The 11,323-nt window shown below is 35.7% G+C and overlaps 1 protein-coding gene across 1 annotated transcript; it reads left to right on the plus strand.

Annotated features, from left to right (window-relative positions):
- Positions 1-7,023: 7,023 nt before the first annotated feature.
- LOC109098520 (blue-sensitive opsin-like) lies at positions 7,024-10,204 on the plus strand. Its single transcript, XM_042766407.1, has 5 exons — positions 7,024-8,083; positions 8,188-8,356; positions 8,540-8,705; positions 9,190-9,429; positions 9,570-10,204. Exons 1-5 carry the CDS (start codon positions 7,711-7,713, stop codon positions 9,675-9,677), a joined length of 1,056 nt encoding a protein of 351 aa, XP_042622341.1. The 5' UTR covers positions 7,024-7,710; the 3' UTR covers positions 9,678-10,204.
- Positions 10,205-11,323: the final 1,119 nt, after the last annotated feature.

An 11,323-nucleotide genomic window follows, 5' to 3' on the forward strand; every position in this document is an offset into this window, starting at 1 on the left:
AAAAAAAATTTTTGTAAACCCGTGCAAAAACGCTTTTGAACAATATTAAGGAGATTTGATTTGGATAAAAGCTGCCAAATGCATAAATGCATCATAGGGTCATTCTTAAAATGGAGTGGCAAACGCGAGGCAAAATTTGTCTTGAATTTGTGCATGTTAAAACGTTTATTTACAACATAAGCATTTTACTTGTGTTAAAATTATTGTGTTGCAGTTACATCATTTGAAATACAGTTTTGTTTCAAACTCAATTGAATATGTATTTTAAAACAAAAAATGTAATTTTGAACAGCGCGCAAACTGTTTTCACTCTATAGAATAAAATTACTTCAACTGTTGCAGTTGAAGGACACTACTTGTCGCTACAAATTAAGAAAGACAGTTTAGATAATTATTGGACTAAATATAAATTAAATAGTTTATATATCTAAGAAATTGTTGTTTGTTTCTTCGTTCGTTCTGTTTTAAAGCAATAAGCCCCAAGAAGTTGTGGTTTACGGTGAATTTATAACAGCTAAGGGGCATTGTTAGCAAGCGGTAACCTTCCAGTGTCTCTGTGAAACCAACACGCAAGTGACTCAACTGCAATTCATCGACTGGCCGCTAGAGGCTGGCTCCAAAATGAAGTCAGTCCCGTAGACTCCTCATGTTAAACTGCCTAACTTTACAACAGAAAAAAAATATGTTCGTATGCAGCCTGGTACAAAAAGTGGTTTTGGTCTATATAGCTAATTTTGCCCTTCATGACAACTGTGAGGGGGTGAATTTTTTTATAACTCATTTAAATTACATTAAGCCTTAAAGTTCTGCATAATTAAGGGTGTGGTCACTTGAGTGACAGGTGGATTGCCGCTGCTGACACTACCGTCGTGCCAGGTGGGAGTGGTTTCAGCAACCAGCTCCCGCCTCTTTGCCCATTTTCGATTATCCAGGAGTGACACGATGCCAAGAAGGCAACTGCTGGCTCCGCCCACTTTAGGCTTCAAAAACGCTCTTCAGAAACCTACGGGTGATGTCACGGACACTATGTACATGTTTATACAGTCTATTATGGTGGCCGATGAAGTGCAAAGCAGATTACAATTCTGAAAACAAACGCAAATCTAAAAAAAAAATAACAATTCAGAAAACATGATAACAAGTCAGAAAACACAATGACAAATTCGAAAACAAAATAACAAATCAGAAAACACAACGACAAATCAGACAAACCGGAAGAGGTAGGTATAGTTTGAGACAGCGCCATTGGTTTGGGATTACTCACCGCTGACAGGACGAGATATCTGTCAATCAACGTATACAGAAAGAACCAGCAGAAGAACAGCAGAGTCGTGGTAGAAATTTTGGAGATGGTCTTAAAGTCGCTCGGTTTAAATGTATTGTATGAATTGCGCTTACTATGGAATAAAACATACAGAGTGTTTATTTACACTTTGTGCAAATAACTTGCCTTATTTGTAGTAATTCTGCTCTGTAATGTGTGATCGAGCAAGTCAACACTCTAATAGCGGTTGTGAATCATATTCTCCAGGTGGTTAAGTGTGTCATCTTGGCCTTATTGTCATTGACCCGGGTTCGATCCCACCTTTTGCCCAACTTTTTTTTCTCCCTTTTCAAATCTCGTATTAGCAATTGATTATATTTAAACTAAGTGAAAATAGAAGTATTTTTTAGCAAAATGCAAATTTACACTAAATGCAAATACCTATTTACACTGTTAAAATAGCAGGATTTTCAGCTATGTATACTACTTGTTGCAAATAGTGGCCATTATCTGCACTTCAGAATTGTAGTACATTATAAAACAGTATTCAATAATAACTTACTGAGTGTAAATTATAATTTTAATTCAAATTATTAAATGGATACCACCTTATTGGTACAATAAAGCCCTCCCCTAACCCTACCTTATACTTTATTTTCACCTTTTTGATTATTTCCTTAATTTTTATTGAAAAAAAATGCCTTTACGACGTGATACGAGATTTGAAAAGGGAGAAAAAAAGTTTGACAGAAGGTGGGATCAAACCCAGGTCGATCACGTCAAAAAGCCAAGGAGACACGCTTTACCAACTGCACCACTGGAACTGATTAAATACTGCTGCTATTAAAGTGTTGACACACATTGGAGAGCGGAGTTACTACAAATAAGGCAAGTTATTTGCACAAAATGTAAATAGACACCCGTATGTTTTATTCCATAGTAAGCGCAATTCATACAATACATTTAAACCAAGCTTTCTACCATGACTCTGCTGTTCTTCTGCTGGTTCTTTCTGTATATGTTGATTGACAGATGTCTCGTCCTGTCAGCGGTGAGCAATCCCAACCACTATACCTACCTCTTCCGGTTTGTCTGATTTGTCATTGTATTTTCTGACTTGTTATCATGAATTGTAATTTGTCATTGTATTTTCTGACTTGTTATCATGTTTTCTGAAATGTTGTGTTTTCTGAATTATTTTGTTTTTTAGATTTGCATTTGTGATTTGTTATTTTGTTTTCAGAATTGTAATCTGTTTTGCACTTCTTGGCCACCGTAGTCTGGTTGTTTATGCATGATGTGAAGCGGTGTGCCTAAAACCCCCTTAGCTGTTATAAATTCACTGTAAACCACGGCTTCACGGGGCTCATTGCTTTTATAAAACGGTTATTCCATATACGTAGTAAGGTTTCACAGAATAAAACAGAGCAAATAAAGTGTAATGATATAAATAAAAACAGTATTCTTCCACCAAAAAATGTAGTTCCTCAGAAACAGTTGTGGTTCCAACAAAGTGGTTAGCGAGCAACACACAGAAGTAAACAAAGGTGTATATTTGTAGTGTAATTTACAACAGCTTCGAACGCAGCTCAACCAATCAGAATCAAGGACCGGAACTATTCGTTTTATAAATAGTGAGTTTGCATGACAAAAATTGTATTCAGTAATATAATCTGATACACTTGGCTTAAAGCAGTGGTTCTCAAACCTGTCCTGGAGTACCCCCAGCCCTGCACATTTTGTATGTCTCCCTCATCTATCACACCTGATTCAACTCATCAGCTCATTAGTAGAGACTGCAAGACCTGAAGTGGGTGTGTCAGATATAGGGATATATACACATGTGCAGTGCTGGGTGTACTTTATGGAGAGGATTGAGAATCACTGGCTTAAAGGGATAGTTCACCTTCAGTTGCTGGTCCACATTGACTTCCATAGTATGGGAAAAAATGCTGGGGACCAGCAACTGAAGGCAAACTAACCCTTTAGCTTTTGATCTAACATGTCACATGCAAGAATAACCTACATAATTCTATTTAATTTGTAAATTTTTAATTTTCATTAAACATTGGCAAACTATTTTGACTATTCAACTATAGTAGTAAGAAACTTCATTACAACCCCGTATACTGTCTGGTTCTTAGTTCTTTCAGTTTTTCAAGCTAGGTGGCAGTGTAGCATCTCTTAATTTTCCTGCTGTGTACCTTGTAATTATTTTGTCAGAACAGGAGTACCTTAACTTTCAAGACACATTGTGTTTGCAGTGTGAACACCTTGATTATTAACATAGTATTGAGCAATACTGAAAAATAAATACTTTGTAGTTGACGCAGCTTTACAGGCAGTAACAGATAATGATATAATTAATAAAAATCAATAATAAAAAAAAATGCATAGACATTGGAATATTGGCAAATGGGTGCAGAGTTTGTGACATTGACGAAATATTTACTGAAACATGATGACATGACATTACCAGGAATTTTTCTTCTTTTTCTCTACATTTAGGGCCTATATTTTAACGATATTAGCTCATTGTCTAAAGCGCACAGCGCAGGTGCACTCAGGGCATGTCCAAATCCACTTTTGCTAGTTTAACGATGGGAAAAGCAGTCAGCGCACCCGGGCGCATGGTCTAAACGTGTTGTTCCTATTCTCTTAATGAGTAATGGGTGTTTTTTGGGCATAACGTGCAATAAACCAATCCGAGTCTCATCTCCCATCCCCTTTAAAAGCTAGTTGCGCTGTTTGTGTGTTGCTGCACATCCCTGTGTGTGTAATAAGCAAAGTGTTTGCACATTGTGCACCCGCATATAGGCGCATATTACTAACACGTTCTTTAAAAACCAAAAAAAAACACCAAACTCAACACACTTTATAACTTGGTCTATGACTCAGTCTATTCCCAAGTCTATCCTCAAAACATCAAAACACCAACACACCAACAATGCGCTTGAACACACCTCTTTTTAAGACCAGCATGCCCATGGGCGCACAAATGGGTGCAACTGCATTTGCTATTTCAACAACGCGGCGCAATGCTCTTAATCTCATAGATGTATAGGAGGAACATCCTCTTATGCATAATTTAGATATTACATAATTTAGAATGCTCTTAATCTCATAGATGTATAGGAGGAACATCCTCTTATGCATAATTTAGATATTACATAATTTAGATAGGCATATTAAAGACATCTAATTTGTGTCTCATTTAGTTTTTTCTTTTCTGCAGGGAACAGTTGTATTCAGAAGCTCTAAATACAAACTTTTTTGCCCTGATCCATCAGAAGGTCAGCAGTTAGTTCAAACTGTAAGTACAGGTATGTATCCCTGTATGAATCTATAATGTACTTCTTATGGAATCAGATTAAACACATTGGAGAACTAATGATACTTTTAAAATAATCAGACTTCTCACCAAAATACTTCTTAATTTAATGCACAATAGCATAATATTTACATCTACCAACAAAATGTAAAAAAAAAAGTTTTACTGTAAGTTAAAAATCAAACTACATTATATAAAAAAAAAAAGGTTTCAGCTTCTTTCAAAACTTGCAGTTATTTACTTAGTACTTTCACTTTTTAATGTTGATCACTAATAATTTTCCTTAATAACACATTTACCTCGATTATATTATAATTAACAGATTTTTATTACATCAAATACTCTGAAACTTACACTATAAGCCAATATTCAGAACAGTATTACAACAGCAAATCTTCAAATCTTTGTGTGTTTTTGCTTCTGTATTTGTTATTATACATTCATTTGTTTGTTAATCACTAAGACTGGTGAATATAGGACTGTATAAACTGGCTGCAGGCACACTGACACAGTCTCTGCTCTGAAGCAGGTTAACAGTCTGGAGATAACTATGTGACGCACTTACAGGTGTCTTTACCTCAGGCACCCCTCTTAACTGTTCCACACTGACTGTGGTATCCAAGAGCCTTAGCACAAGTCCAATAATTAGTCCTAAGCCACTAAACAGATCATCATATGGGTCAAACAAGTGAGGAAGACCAGAGATTAAAACAGAAGAAGAGGGAGGGGACAGAGCTTTGACCACAGAAGGTGATGAAACGGGGAGAAAAAAAAGCTCATCTGCAGAGATTTTGATGGTGGAAATGAAAAAGATTTTAAAATGATGATAATTTTGATAATGACATTTTGTGTGCTAATTCTCCTTATACCCACCCCAAACATACATATATCCCTTTCTTTCTTTCTTTCTTTCTTTATTTCTTTATTTCTTAGCTACTGTTACTCTTGTTGAGCAATGTTTCGAAGGTCCTAAATACTTCCCAGATAATGTTCATGAAAACTTATAAGACCCTAGAAATATTGAAACATAATGAGTAAAGTAAGTTTAACATATAATACCACATTAAGTACATATACTAGTGTTGAATATTTGGGCCTTTTTATCTTTGCTACATGTTTGTATGGGAAATCCACTGTTTACTTTTCTGGGAGTGATTACTGTAGCTCAGAGAAGTATTTTGAGCCGGAAGACTTTAATTCAAATCCCATTCTTTGCTCATGCAGTGACATTTCACAGGATAACACAACATGTGCCTGCTTGACTGATTCCCTCTTTCTGACTGATTGTGTACAATTTATTGCAGTTTTTAATGCCAAGTGCTCACGCTGTAGTTGTATGAAAACCATTTATTTATTACTTAAAGTGTGACACCTTTCATTGCAATTACATTTTCATAAAATATATGAAAGTTTAATTATTTATTTATTTATTTATTTGCACTATTAACCGACACAGCAAAGAGTTATCAAATTACACCAGTATCAAAATATAACAGTATCAAAAATCAAAACAATACCACAAATAAATTAAAATAATTAATTAACAAATATTTTATATATATATATACACATTCACTTTTATCAAATAATGCACTTGTGATGTTGTCAATAAGCAATTATGAACTTTAATTTTAAATTGTGTTAAGTTCAAAATAAATTTTAAATTACCAGTCTATCTTAAAATATTTTGTAAGCTAAGTGACTACTCTAAAAAATTGAATGTTAATTTATGTTTCCATTACCTTTTGTAGCAACAAAACCAATAAAGTACATATAAACTTCAGCTTTATTCTATGACTGTTCAGTTGCTGCCAATGCCATACATTTTTAAGTATAATCAACTTTAATCAACTCAAACTTTAATCAACTCAAATTCAAAATCATTTCAACTTAAATAGCATTAATGTAACAAAAAAAGTTGGGTCATTTCAACTTAAATAGCTTATTGTATAGGTTTTTAATATACCATCAAATAATATAACTTACTAAAAATAAATTTTACTTTCTATACATATATTATAATATATATTATATTATATCATGTAATACTATATTTGTGTAACATCCACTTTTAGTGTTATTATTAACCTCATTAAATGTATTTACTGACGAAAAATGTGTGCCAGTGTCATTAGCACATTCTCTGTCTTCATTTATTGACTTTATTAATATAATTAATTAGAATCCCCTTTAGATAGCTTTATAGATCATCAGAAATGGATCACTCAATAGATCAGGTTGTATAATCAAAGTACAGAACTTGAAATAACCTAAAATAATGAACAGAACATCAATACAATCATAAGTACAATCAAATTCCGTGTCTGTGAATTTATAATTACTTCTGTGTGTGTATGTGTGATCCAGTGTGCTGACAAGCTTGTTTCTCACTGCATTTAGCATTACCTGTTTTTTGCTTACGTTTTGCTTATGTGAGTAAAATATAATTTGATAAACTAATATTTGTGATTATTATCTGTTTTGTACATATGATGTTCTAAGCTGTAGTCCCTATCTCGGCTCTGACACAAGAACCCTCTACAGACGAGCATCAAGGGCATTTCAGCTGTCAGGTATTTAAGGCTCTTCACAAAGGCTGTGATTCCAGGCTCAGAGCTGGAGATAATACGATGGGAAGCAGATTAAAGAGGAGTTAACTGCAAGTGATTAGCTGCATTATCTGCACTGTGCAGCAGATTAACTGCCATCGCTAACACAGAACCACACTGCATGGTGAAAGGGATGATCCGAATTAGCCAGGTTTTGGTGTTGGAAATGAGATTACGTGATTTGTCTGTTTCGCAATACACAGATATAGTTTTGTGTGTGCGTGCACACGAGCCTGTGTGTTTGGTAGATAACAACAAAACACAAATCCTTCCATTAAGGCCATTTGGGAGGAGCGAATTGGTATCTTTTGAATCCTTATAAAAGAAGGATCACATGGCAATAATTTGAGGGAGGCTTCATCTGGTGATCAACGAAGAGAGAATTTACAGCGATACGGGTATTTTTTTTGCGATGCTACAGTAATTTGCAAAGGAAATAACACTATTTATTTAAGCTTCAAGGTGTTACAGCGTTCTCGGTGGAGTGGTTGCCAGTTTCAAACAAGATGAAGCAAATACCAGAGTTTCACGAAGACTTCTACATCCCCATCCCTTTAGATATCAACAACCTCTCAGCTTACAGCCCTTTTTTGGTCCCCCAGGACCACCTGGGAAACCAAGGCGTATTCATGGCCATGGCAGTCTTTATGTTTTTTATTTTCACCGGAGGGACTTCAATCAACATCCTTACCATTGCTTGCACAATTCAATTCAAGAAACTCAGATCTCACCTTAACTATATTCTTGTGAACCTTGCCATTGCCAACCTGTTTGTGGCCATTTTTGCTTCCCCGTTATCGTTCTACTCCTTCATTAATAGGTACTTTATCTTAGGGGCAACAGCATGTAAAATTGAGGGGTTCCTTGCAACACTTGGAGGTAAAATGCAACATGCATCCACATTATTTTAAAGTTTATGTGTTAGCTTATCGTAGTTCATTGATTCAATAAATTGTTTCTCTGTTTTTTCTTTGTTGTTGCAGGAATGGTGAGTTTGTGGTCTCTTGCTGTAGTGGCATTTGAAAGGTGGCTGGTCATTTGCAAACCCCTTGGGAACTTTACCTTCAAAACCCCTCATGCCATAGCTGGCTGCATAATTACTTGGATAAGTGCATTGGCAGCTTCACTCCCTCCACTGTTTGGCTGGAGCCGGTAAGTCCCAGTGCTCATAATACATTAATAAGGAAGGAAACCAACACCTAGCACCTTTTTGCTCCACTCCTAAACAGCTAGCTGAAGTCCAGAAGTGAAATCTGTGTGTGAAATCAAGTGTGTGTAATGAATTATAAATGAATGATGTCTATCCCATCAGTCTCACTGAGATCTCTTGTACAGGTACATACCTGAAGGTTTGCAGTGCTCCTGTGGACCTGACTGGTATACTACTAACAACAAATACAACAACGAATCCTACGTCATGTTTTTGTTCGGCTTCTGCTTTGCAGTTCCTTTTGGCACCATCGTGTTCTGTTATGGTCAACTACTCATTACACTCAAATTAGTAAGTACAATTTGCATTTCCTATTGAAAGCTGCCCCAGAATTAATAATTTGAGTAAAATGTCAATGTTTTGAGAAAAAGGTGAAAGTTTGGGTGAGGATGAGGAATTTCATAGAACAACACAGTGTTGTATAAAAATACAAAAATAAATATTAAGACCACAAAACCATATTATTTTCTGTTCTTTATTTTAATCGGAAAAACTTAGATAGCTATATGAACATTCAGATCATAAAATTAAATGTACACTTTATTGTTTTAATAAAGATAAGATTCACACTAACAAAGTAAATACTGATTAAATACCATTTATTATGTTTTTTTTTAAGTGTATAAATGATACATGACTTTCATTCCTCTGCCACACTCTTTAATGCTTTGGGATACACATTGCTAGTGTCCACCAGATGGAGACTGTATATGTATATTATTGCAGTATTGCTCACGTTGCCAGGTGCTCTAAAATCCCTTGTTTGTCCTACTAGGCAGCCAAAGCTCAAGCAGATTCAGCTTCGACCCAGAAGGCAGAGAGGGAGGTGACAAAGATGGTGGTGGTGATGGTGTTCGGCTTCTTGTTATGCTGGGCGCCATATGCTAGCTTTTCTCTCTGGATAGTTTTCCACCGTGGCGAAACTTTTGATCTGAGAATGGCTACCATACCATCCTGCCTTTCTAAATCCTCTACAGTATACAATCCTGTCATCTACGTCTTAATGAACAAACAGGTATACTTTTATGTGCTTAGTGGACATTTGCAGTATTGTTGAAGTTTGTCCCTACAGTGATACAGTACCGAGTGCCATGTTCACATGGCATAACTACTCACTTCAAGTAACATGTTCTGCTCTTTTCTTTTGAAACCCAGTTCCGTTCCTGTATGATGAAGATGGTCTGTGGCAAAAATATTGAGGAAGATGAGGCCTCTACTTCATCTCAGGTCACCCAGGTCTCCTCTGTTGCACCAGAGAAATAAACCCACTCTAAATGTAACCTACTCCTGCAGTCAGAACCACTTTGGCAGTGAAAAGCAATTTTACAATGATTGTAAATAATAAACATAGACACAATATGAATTTTTGATTTTAATGTCAGCATTTTTTTTGTAACTTGGTCTTGGCTTTCTGAACCGGTAGAATTAGTAGAAATTCATTATTATCGTTAAAAATGTACAATAAATGTAAAGAAAGAAAGAATTGTGTTGTTAAATGTAGCAGCTGAAGAGTAGTGACATACAGTACATTGCTCTTGTTTCTTCCTGTTTCAAACAGACTGATGTAGTGGCCACACCATTTTACCACAACTAAAACATTAAAACAGAGTATCTCATGTCTGGTTGTAATTAAGTCCATAGCCTTTCAGTTATGATTAATGGAGTAACACATCCAAGGATGGTCTGAAAAATAAAGTTAGGCAGAGTATTATCCAGTATGCAAAACTGCTTTGCACTGAATTGCTGCACTATTATTAATTATTGCACTAATAAACAATAATGAGAATTTATGTACAGTGGATTTCAATGTCTCTTTAGATTTGAAGAAAAAATGTCATTGCTCAGATTTGTGTTTGCATGCTTACTCACCTTAACTTCTTGTACTTCATCCGATAAGTAGATCACTTCCAAATCATGAGAAAAGTGCAAAGAAAGAATATGGAGTGAGCTTTTGTCTTTTTCAATCCAGCCTAACACAATCAAATCAAGAACAAGATCTACTTGGTATTTCGTCTAGAAATTAAACCACAAATGATGTTAGAGAAACAATGAGCAGTGAAAGCAAAGTTTTGCCCATGTTAGATTAACATCTATTATATGGATTAATTTCATTCAAATGTATTTTTTTAAATACACATTCAGCACTATATACCGTGAATATAGCAGCTGTCCAATGGCAGGCCATGTGAGACCAAACTGTGCTAATCTTGAGCTTTCGTTGAGAATTCAGTTGTATATCCGAGTTCTGCTAGTAGTGAACTTTTGCCAATCACGAATAGTTCAGAACTAGCGGAATTCCAGGCATACGACTGACTGAGTCCTGCCCATGATACTTTCTGATCCATGTGTTTCTGAAAAACATCCTTTTCAACTACATCACTGAATATCTCTGATTTACACTGTGATAACAACAAAACATCACAATAGTGACGCATGATTCTCAATCTCACCAAAGCATAGATATTAATTCCATTAAGTCCACTTGAAAAGAAAGTGTAAAAGATCCTACTGAACAAATACCTGACAATTCTTAGCAATTTCTCATTTGCCAAAAACAAGGAAACAAACAACGAAAAAAAGTTTACAGACTGCTCTTGTCTTCGTGTTGGCTCCATCCTCATCCTGGTTTGGTCTGTTCACGTCCTAGCATTCACTTCCTCCTGCTCCACTTTACCACAATAGAAGGAGAAGCTGATGACTGAAAAAAAAAGAAAGAAAGAAAACGCCTATCGTCAGAAACAGGGAGAGATTAAAACTGACCTCATCAAGAATTTCAGATAAACCCTGCTTTCCCTAAACTGAACCATCAATCCATTGGGATTAGGAAGGTTTGGGCTGCATCCTTGTCAGTACTAATTAAGATTCCTTGTGGAGGGTACCTGGGTACCCCAGTTGTCCCAATAAGCTGA

This window comes from Cyprinus carpio, chromosome A11, assembly GCF_018340385.1.
Source record: "Cyprinus carpio isolate SPL01 chromosome A11, ASM1834038v1, whole genome shotgun sequence".
Lineage (NCBI taxonomy): Eukaryota > Metazoa > Chordata > Actinopteri > Cypriniformes > Cyprinidae > Cyprinus > Cyprinus carpio.

Coding starts and splice junctions, on each gene's coding strand:
- LOC109098520 (XM_042766407.1), top strand. CDS start 7,711: ATGAAGCAAATACCAGAGTTTCACGAAGACTTCTACATCCCCATCCCT. Junction 8,084..8,187: donor GTTCCTTGCAACACTTGGAG/GTAAAATGCAAC, acceptor TTGTTGTTGCAG/GAATGGTGAGTTTGTGGTCT. Junction 9,430..9,569: donor ACGTCTTAATGAACAAACAG/GTATACTTTTAT, acceptor TTTGAAACCCAG/TTCCGTTCCTGTATGATGAA.